A 27734-nucleotide genomic window follows, 5' to 3' on the forward strand; every position below is an offset into this window, starting at 1 on the left:
TCGCCGCTCCAGGCCAATGGGGGTGGCGGGAAGTGGCGGTCAGCACATCCCTCGGCCCGCGTCGCTTCCCGCCGCCCCCATTGGCCTGGAGCAGCGAACCGCGGCCGGTGGGAGCCACAATCGGCCGAACCTGCGGACGCGGCAGGTAAACAAACCGGCCCGGCCCGCCAGGGTGCCAAAGGTTGCCGATCCCTGAACCAGAGTGTGTTTGGGTTCCATCTACTGGGGGCCGGGGCAATATACTTGTACTGAGCTAAGGTATCCCGGCTAATCTCTTGGGGCAGGAGCGTGGGGTGAGTGGGGAGCCCAGCTGGCCTGCCTTCCCTCCGCGTTAGGTGTAACATGCCAAGCCGTGTGGAAGAGCCTGTGCTGTGAGGCCCCATTTAATCAAGCGGTTGTTGATGAGCCTCCGGCTGCAGGTGTTAGCCAGGGCTGGTTAGCGAGATCCTCCTGTAATTTACAAGCAGCAGCTGAGGAATTCACAGCCCGGGCCCCTTAGCTGGGGGAGCCGATCCCGCGCTAATTAGCAATTAGTCCTCGGTTATAGCCAAGGGTTTCTGCCTTCATGTGCAAGTGAATTGGAAGCTCACGGAAGCAAGCGACTAACAGCAGAGGCAGGTGCTTTGCCTCCTCCGGGGCCCGTTCCTAGCCGCAGCCTTGCAAATCAGGACCCCTGGCTCCGTGTAAAGTCTGCGGGCCCGACTCTTTTCTCCCTTGTGCTTCGGTGAGTCGGGAGCGAGGCTGATTGGAGACTGGCGTAAGGAAATGGAGAGTCAGGGAGAATCGGCTCGGAAGACAAACCTGTCTAGCACTGGGGGAATGCTCGGATGGGGGGGATCTGAGCCTCTCTTGAAACGCCTGTGATTTCTTTTCTCCTCCTCCCAGCCCTTATTCCTCTCACTTCCTAAACCCTTGTTAGTAAGCTGCAAAATTCAACCCCGCCTTAACTCTGGGGCCATAACTGGCACCTCTAGCGTTTGTAGCCATTATCGTTAATTACGTCGGTCGCCACAGCCCGCCAGGGCCGGGGCCCAGGGCGCTAAGCACTGCATAGACTGAACAAAGAGAGTCCCCGCCCCAAGGAGTGTACAAGCTAGGTACAAGCGAAGACACAACAGGTGGATACAGGCAGACACACTGGGGAGTCCAAGGAAACAGTCGCCTGGCAGGTGTTGTGGTTTATGAAGGTGGCCGAGCCGAGGCGAGTTTTAAGCAGGGGGTGGGAAGGAAATAGCTTTGTGGATGGTTATGGGGTGCTCCTCCCAAGCATCAGAGGCAGCGCGGGAGAAAGGACAAAGTCGTTCCGGTCCTAGAGCCGTCTACGGAGAGCAGGGCCGCCCGGGACTGGGTGCAGCACGGAATTGACAATCTCTCGGACTCCGAGACTTTAAGGCCGAGAAGGGACCATCAAGTTCATCCGGTCTGTCCTCCTGCACGTGGCAGGCCACAGAGCCCCATCGGCCCGCTCCTGTCCCAGGCCTGTAACCTCTGGCTGAGTTACTGACATCCTCAGAACTTGATTTAGAGACTTCAAGTGACAGAGAATCTTCCATTTAGTCAAACCTGCAAGTGACCCATGCCCCACACTGCAGAGGAAAGCAAAAAAAAACCCAAGGTCTCTGCCACTCTGACCTGTGGGAATATTCCTTTTGAAAATGGGGCAAGTCACGTAAATTCAGATTACAGGAGGGGCCTTTGGGGTGTATTTAGGTCCTCAACTCACATTGAAACCCATGAGAGTTAGGTGCCTAAATACCTTTGAGGATCTGGCCCAAGTCTTTCTGGCCTCAGTTCCCCATCTGTAATATGGGGCTCGTGATGTTTTCTTTGCCTGTCTTGTCGATGTCGGTTGTCAGCTGTGCAGGACAGGGGCTATCTCCTACTAGGTGTATGTACAGCTCCAAGTGCAACGAGGCCCTGACCACTTCATTGGCAGCCTGCATACATAGAGACCAGGGGTACTACATCCCGAGAGGCCTGTTGCACCCAGTAAGGGCCCTCCTGAAACCTGGACCTCTTCCGCTGGTCCCACTTCTCTTCCACCAGCCCTAGAGCAAAGATTTAAATCAGATATGCAGCATGACAAAAGCAGGGAATGACCCCCTCCCCGCCCCTCTACCTTCCCCACTCCACTATTGTTTGTCATCTAGGCTCCCGTAACAGGCTCCTGCAAGGTCTGAGGTGTGTTGGTGCCAAGCATTTCCTCCCCCCCACACACACACACCCTATCCACTGGTTTTCCAATCCCAGCCAGCTCTCTGGGCTCCGTCTCTAGCCCATCCTCATTAACCCACAGGCCTTAATTAACACTCGCGTTGTTGCCTGCGAGAAAGAAGCAGAGCTGGCCTTCCGGAGCAGGAAGGGGAGTGAAAAAAGGTCTGCCCCGGCTGTCATCAATATATTGATCTTTCCCCTTTCTGCCCCTTCTACCTCCTGGTGTTTAATTGGCAGTAAATGAGACCAGTTGGAGGTGTTGTAATTAATGCCTGCCCACAACTCTGTCACAGCCGGGATATGGGATTGCTCTCTCTGCCTTTTTACAGCGTATTACAGCCGGTCGGGAATCTTCTGGTAGAATGATTATGGCTGAAAAGATCCTGTCTTTGGAAAATCAGAATTTCCCCCAGGAAAAATTTCCAATTTTGCCCCCCACCCCCCAGGCAGGCTGAGCTCTTTGGATCTCTGCCTCCACTACCCCAACCAGGCTGCCTCTCCAGTAGGTTGCGTACAGATCTGTTGACAGGATTTGAGGCCTTAAAGAGAGGAAAGATATTCGGGTTCTAAAGTGGAGATACCCTTGAAATGCAAGGAAAAGCTGCGCTGGCTATTATTTTCTTTGACGCACACATTCACCTGTGGAACTCATTGCCACAAGAAAGCATTAAGCTTAGTGGGCTTCGCAAAATGGACTTGCCTCATGTATACAGCTAATGAGAACATCCGGACTTATCTTAGCAAAGAACGACCAATCAAATACAAATAACTGAAGGAAGGGCTCAAAACCTCATGCTTCAGGGTCTGAATCAAGCTCTAATGGATGGAGGTCAGGAGGAAACATCCCCGGAGGCAGGTTATGCCATCACTGCAGGGGTTCTTGCACCTTCCTCTATAGCAGCTGGGGCTGGCTAGTGTTGCAGACAGGTTCCTGGGCTAATCTGCTCAAGTTCCCTGTGTTGTTTGTATTCCTAGTCTGCTGGGTTCTTGCCCAGCCACATCGCTGGAGCCGGAGTTTGGATTTGATGCACATTTTGAGGAGGCTGGTAGAGGACAAGAGATGTACAGAGAGAGGAGAGGTCAAGCCGGAGGATGCATGGTCAGCGGGATCAGAGGAACTCTCTGGCATGGTGGCCAGCAGGGACAAGGAACGGAGACACTTAACAAGAGAAGGGGGCCAGCTGGTGACCGTGGGAGGCAGACCTGACTGGGTGTCCAAGATGAGACTCGGACAGGGGCCGTGGCCACCAGGGTGTCAGGTTCGACAGCAATGCGGAGCCGGAGCAGGGCTCCTGAAGGGACGTGGCCGGGAGAGGTCGGTGGGGAGAACGCTTTTGGCCAGGCTGGAGTACGTGTGAGGTATGTTGCAGGGAGGCCAGAGAGAGGAGAGAAGCGACATTCGTCCAGATGAGCAGTTATGGGACTGGCAGGGTTGGAGGCATTGGAAGAACCTAGATGGGAGCTTGACGCCTCTCTAGCTGGAGAGAACAGGGTGAACAGCCAGCGATTAGCTGCAGGGATGTCCCTAGCCAGACATCAGTTCTGCATACTGGAGGGAGGAGTTGAGGCTGCTAAGAAACAAAGTCCCCATTGATGAGAGAGGGGAATGCAGTATAGCCCTGCTCCACCCACAGCACCCATTCCCTGCAGCCTTGATGGACAAGGAGCACCCTCTGCTGGAAGAAGACTCTGGATTCTGCAGAAAAGGACCAGGGGATTACAGTGGACGAGAAGCTGGATATGAGTCAGCAGTGTGCCCTCGTTGCCAAGAAGGCCAACGGCATATTGGGCTGTATTAGTAGGAGCATTGCCAGCAGATTGAGGGAAGTGATGATTCCCCTCTATTCGGCACTGGTGAGGCCACACTTGGAGTATTGCGTCCAGTTTTGGTCCCCCCACTACAGAAGGGATATGGACAAATTGGAGAGAGTCCAGTGGAGGGCAATGAAAATGATCAGGGGGCTGGGGCACATGACTTACGAGGAGAGGCTGAGGGAACTGGAGTTATTTAGTCTGCAGAAGAGAAGAATGAGGGGGGATTTGATAGCAGCCTTCAACTACCTGAAGGGGGGTTCCAAAGAGGATGGACCTTGGCTATTCTCGGTGGTGGCAGATGACAGAACAAGGAGCAATGGTCTCACATTGCAGTGGGGGAGGTCTAGGTTGGATATCAGGAAACACTATTTCCCTTGGAGGGTGGTGAAGCACTGGAATGGGTTCCCTAGGGAGGTGGTGGAATCTCCTTCCTTCGAGGTTTTTAAGGTCAGGCTTGACAAAGCCCTGGCTGGGATGATTTAGTTGGGGTTGGTCCTGCTTGGAGCAGGGGGTTGGACTAGATGACCTCCTGAGGTCTCTTCCAACCCTAATCTTCTGTGATTCCAGTTGACTGAGCGGGAGAAGCCAGACAAAGTGGTGCCAAAGGGCATGTCTACACGGTACTGAAAAAGGGTTAGGGCTGAGTTTCAGAGCCCGGGGACCAGCCCCGGTGGCTATGTTCTCACCATTATTTTTAGCCCTGCGATTGTGCAGAGCTCCAAGGCTCGACGCCATGGGTTTTCCTTCGCAGTGTAGACGTACCCACGGTGTAAGAATGCAGACCTGCCCGCAAGGGGGCTGGGTGAAAACATTTCCATCCTATTGCTTTTTATGGGAAATTGGGTTTGAGGCAAAATGAAAACTTTCCTGGAACATGTCTGTTTCCTGTGGGAACGTGGCGGCAGGTGTGTTGGAAAACTGAAACGCTGGGGAAAAAAATTAGTTTGGGGCAAAAATATTCCAGGTTTTGGGGGTTCCGTTTTTCAATGAAAAACGGGGAAGGGCCGGAGGAAGAGGAAACGTGACCGGCTTCCGGCTACAATAGGGACAAGTTCGCCCCACCCAGAATGGGGTTTGATCCTTTGTGTTTCACCTGAGGTTGCTACATCTCACAGGGCCGTCATTCGCCGCCAGGGCCGGGCAGTGTTGTTCCAGGTCACTTTTCCGTGAGATTTCTGTTACGATTCCTGGTGATCTGCGGAAATCTCTTTCTCTCACGTACTCAGGAAACTGCAGTAGAAAAATCTGTCTCACTGGCTGCTCCGGACTCCTCTCTAGGTTCACATGCTGCTTTGTGACTCACACACACGCATCCGAAGAAGTGGGCTGTAGTCCACGAAAGCTTATGCTCTAATAAATTTGTTAGTCTCTAAGGTGCCACAAGTACTCCTGTTCTTCTTTTTACACACACACACGTTCCACCTCTAGCTTGTGCCATCGAGGCCCGGACCCTCAAAGATCTTTAGGTGCCCAACTCCCATGGGAGCCCAGCACTTGGAACCCCAGGTTACAAGCCGGAGCAGCAATACCCACACTGCTATTTTGAGCCCCAAAGCACAAACTGGACGTTGACCCAGCCTCTGGGACTCACTGCCACAAGCCTTTTGTTGCACTATAGACGTGCTCCATGTGTCCGGGGCTACAGCGCCCTCTGGTGCTCAGTGGCTCAGAAATAAAACACACATTCCCGGTGCATCCTAGAAGCCGTGGAAAATTCCCCCCCTCCCCCAAGAAACCTTCCCTTCTCAACTGAATTCTTTGACAAAAGGGAGCAAAGTTGAAAACGGAATGTAGTTTCATTTAATCGAAATCTGGTGTGTGAGGTGTGGCTACATTTTTGTGGTGTGTGTGGATTTTCTTCCCCCCTTCTCCCCCCCGCCCCCCCACTGGAAAAGGCTGAAAGAGGGGGAAAGTCAGAAAACGCACGCGAGGTTTGGTTCGGAGAGTGGGGGAGTCAGGGCCTTGCACCCCTCTTCCTGAGATTCACCGTGACTCTCAGCCAGCCAGTAAAACAGAAGGTTTATTAGATGACAGGAACACCGTCCCAAGCAGAGTGTGTAGGTACAACCAGAACCCCTCAATCAAGTCCTTCTGGGGGGTTAGGGAGCTTAGCCCCCAGCTTGGGGTTCCCTGTGTTGCACCACCCAGCCCAAAACTGAAACTAAAAAACTTCTCCAGCCGCTTTCTCCCCCCTCCCCTCTCCTTTGTTCAGTCTCCCTGGCAGAAGGTGTCACTTCTCCCACCCCCCCTCCTGGCTCAGATAGCTTCCTTCCCATCCCCAATGTAACTCCCCTGCAACATTCCCAGGTCAAATCCGCCCCACTCCCTGCTCCGTCACACCCACCCCTAGCCGACAGTTTCTGCAGAGCTGGTAGAAAAGTCTGTACGTCGAGCCGGCCTAAATCCCGTTGTCAAGGCAAGAAAACGGGACAACGGTGTGTAAAAAGGCTGCGGTTAAAACAGAATCCTGTTGCATCCACGGTGCTTCAAATGGACACATCTGTGCCCCTCTGGCTTGGGTTGATGGACCAGCTGAGAAGGCTTTTGACCTGTCTTTCAAGACTTCTTGAATGATTAGTTACTTTCACGGTAGCATCTCCAGGTGCTACCGGAGATCAGGGGCTCACTGGACTGAGTACTACACAGACACATAGTGAGAGACAGTCCCTGCCCGAAGATCTAAACAGCTCAGAAAGGTTTAGTTTTGAATACAGAGAGGGGAAACTGAGGCCCAGAGGGATTAAGGGCATGCCTGCATGCAGAGCTGCACTGGTTAAACCAAAGGTGTGGTTTTTTTATACCGGTGCCCAAGGCTGGATGGAGGTGATCATTTCAGTCGGAGCGTTTTATTTTGGTTTAACCGAAGTCAACGAGGAACAGGTTTAAGATCAGCCACTGTTAAACTGAAATAAGAGAATCCACCCAGTTTGCATGAGTTCAATGAAGCCGGTGTACACACCGGGCCTAAAGGACTGGCCTGATCTCACACCGGGTGTCTGACCGAGCTGGGAACTGAACCTAGATCTCTCCGTCTAGCTTCTTAACTGCCACGCGTCGTCTTCTCTCGAAAGGAGCATGGACAGCGAGTGAGACTGAATGGGGGTGAAGAGGGCGTTAGCCCCGTGGGAATGTTGATCCTGGCTTCCATTCGCTTCGTATTCCAGGCCTGGGGCAGATGGGCAGGGACAGTCCTGTCGCGGGCAGAACCCGCATGGGAATGTAGCTGTAATGCACCAAGTGGATCCTTGCAAGAGGAGGTGGGATGGGGTGGAGACCGTGGCCTGGCTTCCCATCACAAGCTGCTACGCCTCTGTCCACAACTCAGGCTAAATGAGGCTCTTTCAGACTAAGTCCATGCTAAGACCCCTTGCAGTCGGCAGATGCTCGGGAAATCTCCCCCTATACTGGATGGCTTGAACCACGTGGCTAGCAGGCTGAGGTGTGCCGACGCAGAGGGAAATCCCATTAGACGCTTGCACTCCTTTCGGGGTCCTCGGAGTTCGCAGCCGTCAAGTATCCGCCCTGATGATCCTCAGGGACCTGGAGGAAACCAGAGACACAGGGTGACACTGGGTATTTCCCTGCTCAGACCAATTGGGGATAATCAGAGAGATGCTGATTGTGAGCCATGAGCCCAGGTATTGATGGTGACTGTAATACAGAAAGTGGCACCAGCTGAGAGCGTGTGTTAGCATTAGACACCGTGATTGGGAAACGCTTTTCCTATTATGGACTAGGTGCGTGTTAGGCTGTCGGTGACAGTTTCAGGGCAAATGCACCTATCCCCAGCCCCCTATGGTCCCGGGAGGGGACCCACTTAACGGTTTCTGGCTCCCAGCCACCGTCTCTGGCCTGGGACTCAATTCCCAGTTCTGCTCCAGATTTCCCCCGTGACTCTGGGCAAATCCCCCGGGGCTACATTTTCCAGCGCTCCCATTGACGACTTTACAAAGCAAAGGCAACTGTTGAGTGTTTGGGGAAAACCGGGCCTTTTTCCCCTCGGCATCTCGGTCCACAGCTGTAAAATGAAGCGGATCATTTTTTTGCCTAGTTAGGTGGTAAAGCTCATCCGGGCAGGGCCTAGGTCTCGCCATGTGTACGTGGGGCCCCGATCCTGGCAGAAGCCGCTAAGTGCTACGGTGAAATAAATCATATGTGGTGCCCAGTCTGCTTCAGCTCTTCAAACGAACCCCAGGGAACAGCTTCTGTTGCTTGGGGCACCTTGCCGAAAGAAAACAAAATCAAGGATTTACCTCCCAGTAGATCTGATCCTCGAAGCACTGTGTGTCTGGAGGGGACCCCAACGACCTGATTTTCAAGGTAGCTCCTGGGAACATAAAAGGAGGGGTGAGGAGAAAAGTTTGTCCCATTCTGCGTTCACTTTTCAGAGGTGCTGATGACTTGCAGCTCCTCTTGTATTCAGGGGGAGCAGTCAGGGCCCAGCACCTCTGAAAATCAGGCCCACTTATTTTCTTGCTTGTATTTTGGATGTCTAACTTCAACTACCCAACTTTGAAAAACTTAAAAGAGCTGGAACAGATGTTGATTTCCCGATGCCTTGGTTTATGCTGACCTCTAGTGGCTGGACAGAGGTTTGGCACTCAGTGGTTATCGTATTTAATAGAGACTTATAGAGACCTAATTTCATAGTGTAGACATTACTTAAGAGAGATTATAAGTTCCTTTATGTTCTGTGTCTGTACAGTGCCTAGCGCCCCGAGGGTCTGTCCGTGACTGGAACACCGAAATGCTACCACAACACAAATAATTAATAATAGGAAAGTACTGGACTGAGACTCCGGAGACCTGGGTTCCGTTCTTGCCTCTGCCACAGACTCCATGTGTGACCTCAGTCAAGTCACTTTAGGCCCAAATCCTGAAAGGGATTTAGGAACCTAAATCTCTTTGAGGATCTGGGTCTCACGTGGTTCTCTCATCTGCAAAGTGGGGATAATGATTCTGTCTTGTCTGTTTAGACTGTAAAGTCTTCAGGTCAAAGGCCGTCGGTTGTTATACCTGTGTGCGGTGCCTAGCCCAGCGGGGCCCTGATCTCTGCCGAGACCTGTGCTACTGCACTATCAATAATTGCTATTGAATCGAATCAAAAATGCTGCATCCGTGGTCCAGAAGCCCTGTAGTAACGTTACCATGGGATGTCCCTGTAGTCATAGGGGCCGATTCTGTGGGTGCTCTGGGGCTGGAGCACCCACGGAAAAAAAATTAGTGAGTGCTCAGCCCCCACCAGTCACAGTTGCTTGGCGGGGCATCGCCAATCAGCTGTTTGGCAGCTGGGGGAGGGGCTTGGGGGAGGGCGGGGCCTCAGGAGAGGGGGCAGAGTGGGGGGCGGGGCCTTGAATGGAGCAGGGGCGGAGCATTGCCGGGGAAAAATAAGTCTGCCCCTCTGCCAGTGAAATCATGCCCCATCAACAGACACAAAGCTCACCCACGAGGCTTCCTCCGACAACAGCGAACCCCAGCGTGATGAGTAATGCGAAGAACTGGCAGGTTCCCTGGTACGTTGCCGTCCGGCTTCCGTCAGCGATTAAAGGGAACACATCGGCCATCCTGCAAGACCGGCAAGAGCCACGTATGTGTTGGGAGCTCCTGTAACTCATGCTGACCGAGGTGGGGCCTTGTCCCCACCGCGTGCCTGAGTCATTTAAGAGGATAAGAATCTACTACTGCTGGAAGTCAATGGAACGCCTCCATTAGCTTGAGCTGTAGCCCGTCTACTCCTAGTGCTGAAGGTCACCTGTTCAAACCCTGCCGATGGGCCAGCATCAGAGCCGAGTTGTGGGGGCTCAGTGAGGCTCCACGGACTGATGTTTTGCTGCTGTGGAACTAATGAAGCCATAGAGATGTAACCATGGAGGATTGCCTAGATACAGAAGGGTTCAGAGGCAGTGGAAAGGGTGCAGTGCTAGGGGCGTGGAAGATTTGGGGAGCTGTGGACAGTCCTAGACCGCTGCAGCTCACCTCTGCTGGGACTCTCTGCTTGTCCCCTGACGGGCTTTTAGGGGGTGGATCAGACACATCTATTGCTGGAGGGGGAGCTTACTGTCCACGGCAGTGGGGTGCCAGAGAAGAAGCTGGCCTTACAGAAGCAACTCCACAGCTCCAGACTGGTGCAGGGAAAGCATTCGCCCCCGAGGCCCTTAAATAGTCACAGATCAAAAAGTGCAGAGGCTCCAATCACGTCCTCTTGCCCTTGTTAGTCCCAGTAGATGACAGAGGAGCAGGTAGATGGAAAGTACTGGGGACGCGAGCCAGACCTTTTCTCAAACCAACCTCCCAACAGATTTGTGATGTCAGGTTGTGAGCACAGAGGAGAGGTTCAAGCCCGAAACCGTTCACTCATCCCTAGGGAGTGAGTGACGGGAGCTCGTGAAATTGATTTTATTCCCGGTCCTGCCACTGAGAAGCAATTCCCTTCATCTCTCCATGCTCCGGTTTCCCCGTCATTATGAATGCAATTATGTCCTTCTCCCAGGGGTTGCGTTACGAGGCAGAGCTAGTGTTAGTAAAGTGCCGGGGGTTGGAAGGCACAATTGATAGGCTTGAAAGGATTCGATTTTTATCTGTCAATATTGGTGAACGTCGATTTCACCGTACGCACACAGCCCAAAAGTGTATTCCCATCTATGATGATTGAAATTCACAGCTAGGCAAAGTAAGAAAAACGCGGCTTAAGAACTTGATTTCAGGATATTGACTTGTATGTTTTGCCACGTGACGCTGACTCTTTGCGCCTTCGAGTTATAAAGCTTTAACTTCCTGCATCTCAGCATCTACTCTCGTTACCTAATGACTGTCTGACGGCCTCTGTGGTCTGTCCACCCCCCATAACTTCCCCACAACTGTGAACATGTAAATAGATAACTGAAAAAAAAATGCTTTAAAATAAACCTCTGTGTTATCCATCGACAATATTCAAAAAGAGTCACATGTTGCTAAGTCTCGCTGTAAAGGCTGAGTCTTAGATGTGTGGGTTCCCCCCGCCCCAAGCAGGGTTGTGAACAAGTGTTGGGGGGAGAGGACAGCAAGTGCCCTGCCCTTTCCATAACGCACGCTGACCTTCTGGTGCTGGTACACGGGAAGGGGTTCTGGGTACTGAAAAGATGGAGAAGGGCTGCTATAGAAACGCTGCCTCCCAGGGAAGAGCTGAGCAGTGATTCTTGGCCTCTCGGTGGCAGTATCGAGTTAGTGAGCAGAGGGCGGGCTGGTGCGTTAATGAACCGGGCGTGATCAATGCCTGGCTTGCATAGAGCTGCCTAGATGTCACCTCCTGCCCGCTCCATCCCTGGCACTGGGGGGGGGGGTGCAATTTACGATCGAAATCAAGAAATCCATTGGAGGGGAGGGTTGGACTCTCTCTCCCCCCTCCCCCCACACACGCGTGAGTGAGACTGGCGCGCCGAGCGGTGCTCACCCGTCCCCGTAGACGTCTTGCGTTGCCAGAGCTGCCACCAGAGCTCCCAGGAGAGCACCCAGGACGCCCGGCATCCCGTGGAGGTTGTGGACCCCGCATGTGTCCTGTATTTTTAGTCTGGAGTCCAGGATGGGCTGCGGAGAGCACGGAGGGGTTGTGAGGACATGAAGGGCTAGAGGTGCGTTCAGGGCACGGGTTCTGCGGTTTGCATCTAAGAGGCTCAGTGCAGAGGCTGGGAGGGCTTTAAGCCACCTTCCTGGACTGCCCCCCCCCCCAGGGGGGCTGGAAAGACATCCCTGGGGGCCTGTCCAAAGGCATGTCTATGCGGGATGCTTCTTACAGAGGTGTGGAGAGTCCAGAGATGGCTTCCTCCCTCCCCCTTGCCCGGGTACAAAGATCAGTGTAGACGGTAAGGCAGGGCTTAGGCAGGCAGAGGAAAGACGCGCCTGAACCATGTGGGTATGTTTCCAGTACAAACCCTACACAGTTCTCTGCATGCACAAGGTGCAGTGTAACATCCCCGCTGCCGGAGGAGGCTGTCCCCACTGTCTTCCCCCTGCCAGAGCTGTTCACTGCCCCCTGCACGTTGCAGCGTGGATGGAGTTTGCTTTTCGCTGCAGCACGTAGCCACATGTACCCCACGTGCCACCGCCCATGGTGTGTCATACAGACATGGTTTAAGCTCCAGCAGTCCAGGTCCGTCCCCTCCCCAGCTCCAGTGCCGTTACTGAGGCCCGGCCCCCACGGCACACCCTACGCTGGGGGTAGCGAGTGTCTGTCTTCCACCATCCCTGCGCTGGATGAAACCTCCCCTGGCTCCAGCTGGGGTTTTAGGGCCTGTTTATGCTGCTCCAGCCCTGGCTGGCGTTCTGGAGAAAAGGGGCCTTAATGCCAATGAGGATCAGGCCCCACATTAAAGGTACGTCTACATGGTACGCTCCTGTCCATCGTGGGTAGAGTACATGCACGTGCCCCAGCATGGGTATAACTAGCAGCGTAGGCAAGTAAAGACACACCTGGCCTCTGTGGGTATGGACCCTATACGCCTTTCTACGTGCCCAAGCAAGGCTTTCCCTGTCTACACAGCCCGTCACTACCTCCCGCCAGAGCCGTTCCCTGGCAGGTGAAGCTGCACACCGCAAGAGGCGTGCTGCGTAGATGTCACCGACGGGACTTACTGTGAGGAATTTGAAGCCCAGGGTAGAAACGAGCCCAGCGAGAAACCCGGCGATCATGGCACCGAACGGAGTCAGCATCATCTCGCCTGATGTCCCGACCACGACCCCGCCGGCTAAGGCTGCGTTCTGAATATGGACCTGGAGAGAGAGGGCACGGGGGGGGAGCTCAGTGCAGACTCCCGCACCCGCCGCTGGTCAGGTGCAGTGAAGGCTGGAAGGAGAGGTGGTGAGAAAGTTGGGAAGAATTTCAAAGTTGTGTCTGGATGGCGTGGTTCAAAACGGCAGCCCCTCGAAAGGGGAAGCCTGGTCACACACATCTTAGAAGGCCCAGAGGGCGAGGAACTGTCACCATATTATCTACCAATGGTATTTATGTGAGTCCATCACTACAGTACCAGAGCACCTCTCAATCTTTAGTGTATCTTCACAATCTCCTTATGAGGTAGGGCAGTGCTATTACCCCATTGTACAGATAGGGAAACCGAGGCACAGAGACTGAGTGACTTGCCAAAGGTCGCAGAGAGAGTCTGTAGCAGAGGAGGGACTAGAACCCAGATCTCCCAAGCCATAGGGCTAATGTCCTAAATACTGGACCATCCTTCCTTGCTGCCTCTGGCAATATCCTTGGGAGACCTTATTGAATTAAGTTTGTCTCTTTGGGCTCCCTTGTATTAAATGAATGGTTTATGTGTTATTGTGGGCTGAGATTATATGTAATCTCTCAATGGGGGAGGGGGGAGATGTGACATTTCAATGGGGCTTGAAATACCACTATAATGACCAATGTGCCAGACAAGAAGGGACTTTTAGAACAGAAAGTGCTAAGTGCTTTTCCCGGGGAATAGCTAGGGTGAGATGAATGCAAATTCCCCACCGCCGGTTACACCAAAACCCAGCCTTTTGAAGCTACGCCCCGAAGATCGCATCACTACCTGCTGACCGCCGGGTACATGAGGCCAAGATGAAAGGCCCAAGCTGTATAAAGGAGAGGCTGAACTGTTCATGGCGGCTGTGAACCGAGACAAGTGTGAACTTGTAACCACGGGGAAAACCTGATTGGGGGTTTTGAAGGACTGATACCTCCCAGAGCCCAAGGCAGGAGTTCAGGTGGCCTCTAGTGAGCCTTTCAGCATGCGGGGAAGTTCTTGTATTGTTTTAAATAGGTTTTCCCTGGAATGCTGCTACCGTAAGAATAAATACTCTTGCTTGGTGGTAACATAACTGTGAGCAATTACGCTGCTCGTTGCTTTCTCTCCAGAGGCTGCTTGTGCAGCTCGACTGGCTTGCTGGGAATACCACCGTGCAGCCTGGAAAACTCTCAGTCAAGAGATGTGAGGGCTGGGGAGCCGGGAGCCTAGACTAGGAGCACTTGGTGGACCATGATGGGGGAAATACAGGCGTCCTGAACGGTGACATCCCACCTGCTCACCACCGTTCCCATCCACCATCTTGGGAAGGATGATCCCGGGGAAGCAGGTCAGCACAAAGGGATCCCCACTCTTGTGCATCTCTGCAGGTCGCCAGGCTCAGGGCTCCTCTCCTGCAGAATCTCGGGGGTGCGTAGCGGAGTCCACACGGCCAAAAGACCGAGGTTCTTGTTGGAAGGGGGAAATGCGGCTGGCAGGAGACTTGGGGGCATGGGTGGCAGGTGTCAAAGGCCAAGGGAGGCTAAGACTCCCCTAACCCAGGCCATGGCCTCACCCAGGCTCCGCCCTGAGGCCTCTCCCTTGGTCCCCCTCTCCCCTGAAGCCGGCAGGGGCTCAGGTCCAGCCAACGGCCACTGGTGGCTCAGGCCAGTGGCCCGGGGATCAGGCCAGCCATGAAATGAAATTAATGGAGATATCCCATCTCCTAGAACTGGAAGGAACCTTGAAAGGTCATGGAGTCCAGCCCCCTGCCTTCACTAGCAGGACCAAGTACTGATTTTGCCCCAGATCCCCAAGTGGCCCCCTCAAGGATTGAACTCACAACCCTGGGTTTAGCAGGCCAATGCTCAAACCACTGAGCTATCCCTCCTCCTAGGCCACCCTGGGGGCGGTGGCCTTGGGGCTCAGGTGTGCCCTTGGGAGGTAGGGGTGGGGCTGGGGGCTAGCCTCCCTGAGGCAGGGGTTCACCCACCGCCCATGCTTGGGGGCCATCAACAACAAGCCAGAGCAGGCGCTGAGTTGACTCACCATGTCCAGTTTGCCTTCCCCGTTGACGAGGGCTGACGTGGCGAAGGTGGCCAGCGTGCTAGCGGCCAGGGAGAAGTAGGTGTTCATGACGGTCCGCTGCTGGTCGTCGCCATGAGCCGTAATGGCAGAGTTGAAACTTGGCCAGAAGAGCCATAGATAGATTGTTCCTGCAGGGGAAGGAATCGGGAGTTGAGAGCAGGTTTGGAAGGTCGGGAATCGCTCGCAGCGCTGATGGAGAATGTTCTGTGAACGTTTTCACTTTGATCAAAAGCCGCTTGGCGTCAAAACAGCTTGTTTAGACAGAATATGGATCTCTGACCATAATGGAAAATTCACATTTTTCTTCTGGGTTGAAATTTTCCTGTTTTCTCATTGAAAAACCAGAAAATGAAAGACTAAGTGCTGGATTTCAGTTAAATCAAAACACTTTTACCAAAACTTTGCAGTTTCTGATTTTTCAGCAAAAAGCCCCGCCCCCCCCCCCCCCAAAAAAAAATAATTAATGGAAAATTCGGAGGGGAAAATGTTGGGTTCTAATCCTCACTCTAGAATCGACTCAAAATTTGACGTTTCTGATTGGATTTTCAGGTTTGGTTTGATGCAAACTCCCCCCTCCCCTCCCCGAAACTGCTGCTGAGCAGACAAATCAGCTATTTACCCAGGTGTTTATTGAGACAGTAGTTTACTGTTTTAACAAAGGACTTTTCTAAGTGCCCTAAAATACACATGCTTGCTTGGATTGTTTTGAAACTTGATGTGCGTTGTCTGGGAGTGATGGTCTATAGTGTTATGGTCACCACTTTTACAAGATTCTAATAATTTTTGTACAAAGCATGCCTTCTGAGAGATCATTTGAAAACCCATATCCCGCTGAACATTATTGTCCTGGTAAAATATGTATATCAACGTTGTATGGAAAGTTATAAGTTTCTACTGTATAACATTGCCGTAACGTGTTCCAGAGCTAAAAAGGCAGGTCCAAACCAGTTCTTCAAAGATGCATTAGCGCCCCCAGCCAGGTGTTAAAGAGCTGTCACTGGCTTGAGCAGCCATTCTTCAGCAACATGAAGGTGTAAACAAGAAATTTACATGTCACAAGAGAGATGGTTCAACCGTCACCTCGCCAAGAGACTACTTGGCGCCTGCACCCCAGTCGGGGGTAATCCTCAGAGAGGGGAGGTTGGTATCAGAGAGAGACAGAGGCCTCCACTGCTCATAACATCAACTCTGAAACAACAGAACTAAGCGGGGATTGGTCCCAGCACCTATTCAATGGTCCAGTTGGTACCCTGGGTAATGTCCCACTGGGACAGGGTTACGGGTCCAAATTTGGGATCATCTGAGCAAGGGGGTCTCAAGATAAAGCCCCCTAAAAATACCACAGACATAGTTTTCTGATGCATCAGTTACAGTTACATCTGTTACTTTGGCCCCATCCAGGGCTCGAGCGAAGCAGGGCGTGTTCTGAGTCCTTACCGATCATAGCAAAGAGATCTGAGTGGTACACGGAGCCTTCCCTCTGTCTGCTCTTGTCCAGCTGTGGCCGATACAAGACCCGCGAAACCATCAATCCGAAATAAGCCCCGAAGGTGTGGATGGTCATGGAGCCCCCAGCATCTTTTGCCTGGTCGGGACAGGAAGCAAAGGATGGGACTGAAAAGGGGGCGGGAGGTAATCCAGGCTGTACCCCCACTGGGCAGCGTGTTTTCAGCCCAGACATGCTCAGCAAAGAAATGCGGATTCGACCACGTCGAAATGTTTCACCAATTCATGTCGGTTTTACCGAATGCTTTGCTGAGCGGGGGAAGGGAGGGAGCCCTAAAAAATCATTAGAAATCTAAACATCTGACTTGAAAACTATTTTTCATTTGGAAGGTTCCTGGAATTTTTTTTTTTTTTAATGAAAAACCTAGTTTGATTTTTTTTTTTAAAAGGTGCGGGATAAAAAACACCCAAAAAACGAAATGAAAATAATTCCGTTTTGGATCAAACTAAATGTTTCGTTTGACCCAAAACAATTTTTTAAAATTTTATTTAGCCACTGAACCGACAAGTCGGGTATTTGCTCGGCTCGAAGACCACGTTGTCACCCAGCTTAGAACAGTCCTTCCTCCGGGGAATGGATGCGCCATGAAAAGTGTGACTTACCCCAACGACGCTGAGCAGGACGAATTCATTAATACCAAAGAGTGTGACTTCAAACAAGGCCATCAACAGCAGTTGGATGGGGCTTGTCTTGCCCAGCACTGCTCCGAAGGAGATCAGGACGGCTCCGGAACAGAAATCGGCATTGATCATGCTAGCAGGAATAGTGAAGAAAGTAGAACAGGTTGCAGGAGACTGTTACCCCGGGCAGAGTGCCAACACAAGACCAGTTTCCTCTAGATTTAAATGGTGCAGGGACCCTGGCACCGGGGTGAATTTCAGCCTCCAGGTAGTTTAATGGGTAACAGAGAAGATTGTGCACTCGACAGTCTGGGAAATTCACAAGGGGTACCCAAGAAAAAAAGCCACCTAGAGAAGGAACGGCAGAATCGGTTAGCGGGTGTGATTGGAGCCTTTGGAACAGAAACGCTAGGCTCATCTAATGAGTGGGCGGAAGGGCTAAGAACTTGGCTGGAGGGTTTCGCGTCTGTGAAATTATCCCACTGGTGTTGTGGTCTGCAGGAGGCCAGATGATCTATTGGTCCTATCTAGTCTCAAGCAAATGAGTGAAAAAAGCCCTTCTATTATTCCGTGTATTACGGTAGCCTCAACTGAGATCAGAGTTCATTGTGCTAGGAGCTGTCCATACACACAGGGAGAGACACCCTCTTCCCCGAAGGCGAGAGAAATGAGCTCTTGTTAACCCTATGGGTCAGATAGGGAGCCGAGGCCCAGGGAGACCAGGTCACACGAGGAGTCGGCAGCAGACACGGGATTTCAGCCTCAGCCCTCCCATGCCTACCGCCAAATCCGCTTTTGACTGCTGGGTAAACGAGCAAATCAGGCTGAGGCAACACCGTGGTGTTCTGATCACAAGCGTGTCTGACGCGAACATCTGTGCGGCTCCCTGGCTTAGAGCTGGACCCGAAAGGAAAGCTGTATGTGTGACTTCACACCCTGTTACCATCTATCCAAGCACCTCAGAACCTTTATCCTTGCAACCCCTGGGAGCCGGAGCAGGGCTCTTCTTCCAGTTTGACCAATGGGGAGCTGAAGCACAGAGACTTACCCACCGTCATGCAAAGAGTCTGGGAATGAGCCACCTCACATCCTTCCTCTCTGACCCCTGGCTTCCAGCCACTCACCTCTCTATTCCGATGTGAATCTTGCCATCGTGAAAAGAGTGGAAAAAGCCTTGGATCAGCGTAGACCACTGGATAGCGAACGCCGCGATCAGGAAGTTGAAGGCGACACTGCCAAACCCGTAACGTTTCAGGAAGGTCATCAAGAAGCCAAAGCCGATGAAGATCATGGTGTGGACATCCTGGAAACCTGGGGAAAGCATCACAAGTGGAGGAGGGGGAACTTGTCAACACATTTTCTGAAATATTTATTTCCCCACCCCACCCACCCACACAAAAACCTCAATGGTCGACAGATTTTTGACATGCTCCAGGATTGGTGCAAAATAACCCAGGATGGGGGAAAGCCACAAAAATGTTGACTTTTTTTGGTTTCCTTTTTTTTTTTAATCTGAATTTGAAACTGCCTTTGAACTTCAAAATGTTTTTGAACTTCCTGTCAGGAAGGAGAGCCGGAGAATCCACCCCAGAGGATAGAGATAGACGGCAGTGCTAAGATCATCCTCTCGGCACAAACGCACTGAGTGTTTCCCAGGACCGTTTCTTTCCCCTCTGCTCTCATCAGGGCAGAGAGCAGCCCCCAGCCGGCTCTAGGAAGCCATCACCCAGGATGAGAGCGGCCAAGCGACCTTGAGAATTCCCCGAGCGCATGGACGTGCCCCATGGCCCCTTTCTCTGGGGCTGGCCCATGGAACAATGACCTCGCTGAGTGGCTGCTGCGCAAATACTGGGGCAGCGTACCTCACCGCTTTGTTCTACCGCCGTTCGGGCGGGATGTAAAAAGTGAGGTCCTGACCTTAGAGAGCCCATGACACCTTTCGCAAGAGCTCTGGGGCGTCTCCTGGACAAATTCCAACTGGAGCCACTGCACCTCCCATCTCCTCACTTTTCAGAAGTGAAGAATCAGAAGTGTAGGGCTCCACTCCAGAGATGGCTGCATTTCCGTGGGGAACAGGTGATCCCTGTTCTGTAAAGCGCTTTGGAATTCCTCGGGCTACAAAAACCTAAGTCCTGGTTAGAAGCATAATGAACAGCGTTGCACTTGTAAGAGCGACATTTCCACCCAAAACCTTACGCTGTGTTACTGTGGGAACACGGACAATAATTCTTAGCCATTGGATAGCACCTTTCCTGCCTAGATCTCCCTTTACAAAAGTGAGGAGTGGTTACAGACTCTTGCTGGTTCTCGTGATTTTATCACTAGTCTCGTGATCTTCACTGTTCTTGGTAAAGCCCCAGCTCTGGGAGTCAAGTGGTGGGAGGGGGGGAGAATTCAAAACTGCTTCTAGCCCTCATGTCTGCAGAGAAAAGCAAGTGAATCAAGTGCACCTTGAAGGCTCAGAAACCAGACAGAAGATGGAAAGAACCCAGAGTTTTGTTTTTTAATCTTATGCTTTTAAGCCAATTTCATGATTTCTTTAAATGCCTGAGCCATGATTTTTTTTTTAACCCATATGGGGTTCGCAACACTGTTGCTATTATCTTCATTTAACATGCGGGGAAACTGAGGCGGGGGGGAGAGGTTTGCCAAAGGTCATACAGCAAGTTAGTGGCAGAGCTGCGAAGGGAACCAAGTTCTCATTACTCCTAGTCCCTTGAAGTGGTATGTTTGTCCAGTTAAACCAGTTGTAAATCCAGAGTGACTCCTCTGACTCCAGTGGAGTTTAGATCAGTGTAAATCCACTTGTGGACTCGCTCTGAAACCAGCGGGCCAAATGTAGCTGGGAGTAAAAAGGTCTTCTTCTCCCTTGTCCAGCACCTCCTGTTTTCATTCGCACCAATGCGAAGCATGTGCAACGCACTATGGGCCTGATTCTCAGTCCCACTCTTAAGGTCCCATTGCATGGATCTGACAGCGTGAAAGCCCCTTTTACTAGGCTAGAGCGGCATCAAGGGGCCTATGTGTAAATGAGAATCAAGCCATCGGCACTGGGAAGGTATAGAAATGAGTGTAACTTACATGCCCTGGGGGGATCAGGGGTGGGGGGCAGCGGAAATGGGGTCTATCGTGGGAACAGCAGTGAACCAGAGAGCTATGCGAGTACAGGGTCCGCTGCGTTCTCTGAAACTCTTCCCCCTTCGCCACCCCCAGGCACAGAGATCTGCCAGGTTCTTCACCGCCCCCTCGTTCCACAGGCGTTAAAACAGCCCACTGAGTGCCAAGATCCGCAGCGGGTGTAAACCGGGGTCGCGCCACTGCAGTCAATGGGACTCCGCCGATTAACGCCAGGGCAGCGCCTGCCCCTCCGTCTCATCACCTCGCTGCTGCCAGCGCACGGAGCTCACACTCGACGTTTGCGACAGTCACAGGTACAGGATTTCGTGTGCTCTGCGCTGAACGTGACTAAACTAAATATACTCCTGTTAGTCTTAAAGGTGCCACAGGACCCTCTGTTCTTTAAACTACATATAGACTCGGCAGCTCACAAGTATTAGGCTCGTGATGCAGGAACAAAGCCAGGGCCTGGTCGTGCTTTTCCCTGCGCCCTGGGAGCGTCCTTTACTCTGGTGTGAGATGGGCGTGAAACGGCACCTGCCCGATGCTCATTTACGACAAGACCCTTGACGCTGCTCGGGCAGGGCTTAAAGAGGAAGTAGATTCACTACACTCCCGTTAAGATCCCGCTTCCCTTGCCAGAGCGGCGTAAGAGGCCCCTTGCATAAAGGACACTCTGCATCGACCGCTGGGAGGAGAAGTACATGAAAGACGGCGAAACGCTGGGGAGATCTACCAATGACCAACGCTATCTAAGAGCCTGGTGTGGTTCGTTATGATTTTGTAGCGTTTTACACTTATTTCGTACCCGTGCCAATAACAAGCCCAGGGGCCCGATGCTGCCTTTACCCCACACCGGCAGCGTCCTTACAGGTACTTGCCCCCCCCTTTGCGCTGCCCGAGTAGAATAAAGAGGCCTTAGGGTAAATATGACGCCCACGGGCGCAAGGTCCAGGGCAGTGGAGAATGAGGGGGCAGCTACCCTGCAAAAAAAGACCCACGCAGCAAGTCTGGGATCCTGCGTCAGCTGACTCGGACTCTCACTCCGGGGCCAAGCATAGCAGGATATTTGGCCCCCGAGGCTCTGAAACCCAGTGAGCCGGGAGGGTCTCAGTGCCCAGGCTCCAGTCTGAGCTCAAACATCTACACGGCTATTTTTACCCCGTCACGTGAGCCTCGCGAGCCGGAGTCAGTTGATGGGGCTTTGAACCTCACTGCTGTAGGGGTTTGGGGCAGGGGTTGGGTTTGGGGGGTGTTTTTGCTTGTAGTGTGGACATACGCGGCGACTCCAGGTCTCATAGCTCAGTGGCGTGCTGGAAAGTGTCCTCCTGTGTGTGTAAATGGTCATGGGTTCGAATCCTACCTCGGATGGCACAGAAGCACCCTGTGAGGAAGGCTGAGTGATCACAGAGCTAGGCTGAGAGTTAGGAGACTGATTTCAATCCCTGATCTGTCAGAGGTTTCCTGGGGGCAAGTCTCTCCCTGCCTCAGTTTCTCATCTGTATGATGGGGATAGCAGCCCAGCCCTGCCCTGCCTCCCAGGGATGGTGTGAGGACAAATACACTACCGATTATGAGGAGCTCAGATGCTATGGTAACCAGGCCCAGATGTGGGTGTAGACAACTGTGGGTGTGAAGGACTTTACCCTCCTCCAAAAAACATGGGGGTTTGCATTAATAAAGAAACCTCGAGCTTGGGCCAGAAGTTCGTCTATCTCCCTCTATTAAAAGTGGACAAATTCAGCTCTGGTACCAAGCTACTCCTGGAAGCAATATGCAACGAATCTGCCACTGCCCTATTTAAAAAAAAAGTTGTCTACCTCCAGCTATCTAAGGCCTGGTCTACACCCAAGACGTAGGTCGGCCTAGCTCCGTCGCTCAGGGCTGTGAAAGATTCCGTGCCCCGCCGGTCTCCTTAACCCCTGCTGTAAAGGCAACTAAGTTGACGGAAGCATTTTTCCACCGATCTAGCCACGGCCTCTCGGAGAGATGGATTATCTAAACCCCTCCCGTGGACGCAGGAAGCAGCCACACGACAGCGGCACAGCTTCAGCTCTGCGGTAGCGTAGATCTACCCTAGGCTGCATTCTTTCCTGATAGGAAGTACATGTCTCTCTGTGTTGGGGGGGGAAGAGGGAGAGAATGAGTAATTCTCTTCCAGCTCTGGGTGGAGTTAAGAGTTGGCAGATGAAACTGGGAGAACCTGTCAGACGTCTGCCCCTGCTGGCCTGACTCGCTCCAGCTGTGCGGTTGCCCTGCCTTCACCAACGCTGAGCAGGGCAGTTCTCAGCCCTACGCCCACCTATCCCTCCTCTTGTGCAGGGGTTCCATGACCGCAGGAAGCGGCATGGATCGTGGGCTGTGACGTGCCGAGCCGCATGGTCAGGGAAGTCCCGGAAAGCCAGGAAGTTCCCAAGATTGCGAAGAGGCAGGGTTCGCGGTGAGCTTTTGGTTTGGTGCCTGGAGCACTGTCAGTCACAACGCCCTTTCCCCTGGCGAGGGACAAAATAAAAATGACCGATGTGGCTGCAGGCGTCTTGATCCAACCGAACAGGCAGAGGGTGTCACACTGGGGAGGAAAGTCAGGCGTGGCGCAGGGCGAGCAGTTCACATCGGTCAGTTGGCAGAGCCAGGAACTGAACGCATGTATCCTGAGTCCCGGGCCAGTGATCTGTACACTAGGCAACGCTGCCTCCCTACGCAATATTGCAGAACCAACGTTTTCAGAAGTAACCGCTGAGTCTCACCTCTCTGTTGAAGTCACTGGAGCTATGTCGATTTACACCAGCTAGAGATCTGGTCCAAGGAGCCCAAATTTCTCTACAAATCAGGTACTTGTCTACACTTAAAAAGCTACAGCAGCAGCGAGCCACTGTAGATAATCCACCTCCCCAAGAGGCGGTGGCTAGATCGACGGAAGAACTCTTCCATTTCCCTAGCACTGCCTACACTGGGTGTTGGGTCAGCTTCACTACACCACTCGGCGGTGTGGATTTTTTTTCACTCTCCTGAGCAACGTCGTTACGCTGAGCTAATTTTCTAGTGCAGACCAGGCCTTAATAAAGACAATGGCCTGGTCTACGCTTGAAAATTGTGTTCATAAATCGACACCCTAACCGACGTAGGTAAGCTGACCTAAGTCCCCATGTAGACAGAGCTAGAAGAAATCCTTCTGTCGACCGAGCTGCCGCTTCTCAGGAAGGTGGATTACCTATGCCACTGGGAGAAGCCTAGGTAGTGTCTACACTGAAGACAGTGTTTAGAGCCTTTCAAGTGTAGACTAGCTCTAAGCCCCTTTCCCAGCGCTACAGAAGAGCTCTGTGCAGCTGAATGCTTGTCTCTCTCCCCAGTAGACGTTGGTCCAATCAAAGCTATGATCTCACCCACCTTGTCTCACTAATATCCTGGGACCGACACAGCTATAAGACGGCAAACCTAATTTCTCTGTCACTTGCTTTGCAGCGTTCGTTTCAGTCATGCTGCTCTCCTAGCTAAGGTAAAGCCGGGGGCGGGGGGGGGGTTCATTATTCCTGTAAGTGTCTGATCTGTATCTGTTTCAGGCTTGGCAGTTTCGCTGGATGCCCTGAGCAATTTGACCAGGACATCAGGATTAATGACCCTGGTTCATGACAACAGTCACGGGACTTTCCATCCCCATGAGTGGTCCCAGCCTGTGTTTTGCAATCGAGCTCGTTCCAAAGAGCGCTCCTCAGCAGTGCAGCGACCTCTAACCTTGTGCGGGGCTGTCAGTACTGGAGCAGGGAAGCGTCTGCAGTGAAAAATGACGCATTAGATGGTACTTTGATTGGAAGCTCTATGTTCTGGATTGATACAGCACCTTGCACTGTGGGGTCCTGGTCCATGACAGGCTGCTGGGTGCCACCGTAATACAGATAAGAAATAGTAACAATAGTAGGATAGTACTAAATTGTCATTATAATTTATAGAGCACAATGGAGATCTCAAAACATGTGCCTTACTCAACCAGAACCTGATCCGAAGCCACTAGAAAGTCTCTCTGTGACTTTCACAAGCCAGGTCTTAAGCTGTAAAGTGGTTGTGTCTATGGTTAAGTTTATGACCAATGCACACAGGGTATAAATTAGAGCTGGTCGAAAAAATTCCAACCAAACAATGTTTCATCAGAATGGCCAATTCGGTGAAGTCGAAAGATTCCGTGGACGCAATTTGGTTTCACCGATGTTCCAATCGGCTCCCTGGGGCAGCGGGCCAGGCGTCCGGCCCTGGGGGTCCGGCTCCTCTCCTTTTCATTGACAACTTTTGAAAGTTTTTGTTTTTATTCCAAACAGGAGTGAAACCTGATTTTGAAATCCCCCATGAAATAGAATTACTTCCCCCCACTACGTATATCCCACAGTGGCCCATGATGAAAGCCAGCGTGTGGGAACATTGAACAAAGTTCAGCAGAGAGCAATGAAAATGGTTAGGGGGCTGGAAAGATCGATTTATGAGTGACAACATTGTTTGTATAGCTCTGACAAGCAGTGATTACTACCAGCTCGAGCCCTCAACCAAGATCAGAAGCCAATTGTGCTAGAGACTGTGTGTACAAATAGCAAGAGAGATTTCCTTCTGAGCATGTCTTTGCTGCAGGGGAAAAAGGTGTGTTCTTAACAAGCGCGGGCGAGGTAATCTCTTTTATTGGGCCAACTTCCGCTGGAGATAGAGACAAGCTTTCGAGCTACCCAGAACTCTTCTTCAGGTATCTTCTCTCTGATATCCTGGGACCAATATGGCAACAAGAATACTGCAAACAACAATGGAAACTAGCGAAGGCAAGGCGGTTGTAATTTTGACACAAGTTTGCTGGCAGACTAAACTACAGGCTCCCCTATAGTAGAGATCCCGGGCTAGAAAAACGTACCGTCTACCTAGGAGCACGTATAAATCCAATGCATGCACAGCTCGGTACAAAGATCTCCTTTATTAGCTTAGGCGTTAGTTATGTTGATAAAGGAGCAGCGTGCAGTGTGAGGTTATTGTAAGAAGCAAGAGACGCACGGCCAAGCAGCAGGTGTTCTCCCGGATATTAACACCCCTCCGGATGGCTTCTAAACGAACGGCCCAGGATTTCTGCAGGATTTGTGCAGTCACTTCGAGTATTTCCAAAGTTCGGTATGGGCCTTGCTGTTTCTAGTCGTGACCCAGTATTTCTGAGGGTCCCTGTCTAACGTGTCAACAGTAGTGGGCCAGTATTTCTACAGCATGGTCCGTGGGAATGGGTCAGTCATCCGACAGTGCTTTGAACCGTCGCTTGTCAAACTTTTGGCCAAGCAAAGCCCGCTCCTCTCTAACTAGACAAAAGGAGATTAGCTGCAGCTTAAGAAGGGAAACCAAGCGTATGTCACTGCAATAAAAAACCCACGGCACCCAGCCTCGGAGTCCAGGTCAGCTGGCCTGGGCTGCGGGGCTGACCATTGCAGGGTAGATGTTTGGGCTTGGGCTCGAGCTCTGGTTCTGAGACCCACCCCAGGCAGGGTCTCAGAGTCCGGGATCCGGCCTCAGCCCAAACTGCAATGTTATATAGCCGCACTAGCCCGTGTCAGCTGATCCGGGCCGGCCATGCCTCGGGTCTTTTATCACCATGTGGACAGAGCCTCAGTCTCTCTCGGCCTTGGGGTGTGTCTACAGTGCAGACGGAGGTGTGAGCATTCATCTACCTAGCATGGGTACCGATAGCCGTGCAATCCCCCAGAAACTAACTCAGGCCGCCAGCCCACGCTGCCACGGTGTCACTGCTTTTGGGACCCAAGCTGGCTGAGGTCGGCACCTGCTTACGCTCTGCGGCCACCCCGCGACTGCAGCATGGGCAATTGGACCCCAGGATCTTGTGGCAGAGCGGGGGTTTGAACTCTGTTCTCTCGCAAGCCAGGCCACTGCCTGAACCACAATTTATTCTGTGATGAGGCCAAGTGGAGCGAACGTCCCCTGTGGTGCTGCGAATTGCCTGGGTGTGGTTCCCCGCAACCCCCGGCATTGAAGCGGTCTCTGATTGCCACAATCAGAACAGATCTGAACCGAGGGATGAATGAATCCGTGAGACCTCCCTTCCAGCCCCTTGACTCTTCATCCACCAGCCCTGACAACCGTTTGCTGCGGAAGTGCAGGCCCCCACAGAGCAGCTGTTTAGCAATGTCAGTGCACGGCCTGGTGCAAGGGGCTGAGCACCCTCTGCTCCCCCAGAAGTCAATCGCCTCTTTCAGGCTTTAGGTTCCCAATGAGCCTCCGACCGCCTCTGCTCTGCAAGATGTCCTGGCACACAGACGCACCCTTCCCGGAGCCCAGCTCTGAATTGCAAGGCCCCGGGAAGCGATCAGCGTTTGCCTTGCAGCTGTGCTGCCCACCAACTCCCGTGAGCGTCACGCTCGAGAGGATAATACACTGAGTGCTTTTCAACCCACGCGCCCGGCACCGGCCGCGCCAGCTTCTCCCACGCTCTGCGCAATCTTTCTGCACCAAGAAAAAAACCAAGATGGTGCCAACAGCGGGCACCAGCTTGGGGCCCGTCTAAGTTCTTAAATCCCCCCTGAAAGTCAGCGTAGCCCAGATCCTCTGGGCCTGTAATGGACTCATTTCCTGCGGTACCTGAGCCACAAAGAGTGTTGCTGTTGATTTTACGTGGAAAGTGCTCCGATACTACGGGGATGGGCTGAAGTTTTATACCTCCCCCAAGATAGATAGGCTGTGAGTCTGATACCGCACCCAGCTGTAGAGGCTCATGATTTAGGACTGGAGGTCTCTGATTCAATCCCAGAGGTCAGCCAAGAAGGTGGCTGTCATATAAATGGGGGCTCCTCTGGGGTTTAAGAGACCCTAAGTATCACGCCCTTGAGATGAGCGTCCTCTGTCACAGAGAGAGGCCATGGAATTTATGGGGCACGTAAACGCTTGGGTTCCCCTCCTGACCGTGGGGATGGGTGATGTAGGTGGGACCTAGGCTGATGAAGCAGGAGCTGAGTGCCTGGACGGGCTGTACTCACTCGGGTAGCGAAAGTAAAAATCGTTGTCCCGGTTGCTTTTGTTGTGGTGGCTCAGCTCCTCGTGCCAGAGCCTGGCGCTGGTCTCTCGATCGTAGCGGACGAAAACAGCGAAGAGGATGATGGTGAAGAGCTGGAGGAGGAAGCATATTGCCGGGAGCTTGAGCCGGAGATTGGTTGCATGGCCAGACATGCTGCTGAGGTGGAGGAGAAAGAAGCGGGGAGAGAGATGAAAATGAAACTGATCTTCCAACCAGCCGCAGGTGGAAGTTAGCAAGCTGGGGCCCTTGTGCCAGGACTTTTTGTTAATTACTTGTAGAAAGCCCCACCCACCAGTCAATGAGTTGCCAGCTGGGTCCCACCCACTGAAACACAGTGCAGCTCCAGAGGATGAGAAAACATTTGCTCATGTCTCCCTTGCTGCATGCTTGCAAGCAACTGACTGTTTAGGCAGGAACAGAGGAATGTGGAGATCCGGCTTCGCCAATGGCTCAGTGACTGAGGCACCAGGTATGGATTCCTAGGGCCAAATCCCTGGTTGAGGTAAATCAGTTGTCACTCCATGGCGGTCAATGGAGCTAAATCGCTTTACACCCGCTGAGGATCTGGCCCATTGCGTCACATCATCATGACAGCAGCTGAG

At 52.5% G+C, this 27734-nt stretch overlaps 1 protein-coding gene across 1 annotated transcript; it reads right to left on the bottom strand.

The window, feature by feature from the left end:
* Positions 1-6305: 6305 nt before the first annotated feature.
* On the bottom strand, positions 6306-27389 carry RHBG (Rh family B glycoprotein). The gene is made up of 10 exons (XM_034756743.1): positions 27095-27389; positions 18101-18287; positions 16959-17109; positions 16287-16434; positions 14811-14977; positions 12637-12774; positions 11459-11592; positions 9473-9594; positions 8283-8356; positions 6306-7569 (listed from the first exon to the last, which is right to left on the bottom strand). The coding sequence occupies exons 1-10, from the start codon at positions 27282-27284 to the stop codon at positions 7495-7497; spliced, it is 1386 nt and encodes a 461-aa protein (XP_034612634.1). The 5' UTR covers positions 27285-27389; the 3' UTR covers positions 6306-7494.
* Between the last annotated feature and the right edge of the window lie 345 nt (positions 27390-27734).

The sequence above is a fragment of the Trachemys scripta genome, chromosome 24 (genome assembly GCF_013100865.1).
Source record: "Trachemys scripta elegans isolate TJP31775 chromosome 24, CAS_Tse_1.0, whole genome shotgun sequence".
In the NCBI taxonomy this organism is placed as follows: Eukaryota; Metazoa; Chordata; order Testudines; family Emydidae; genus Trachemys; species Trachemys scripta.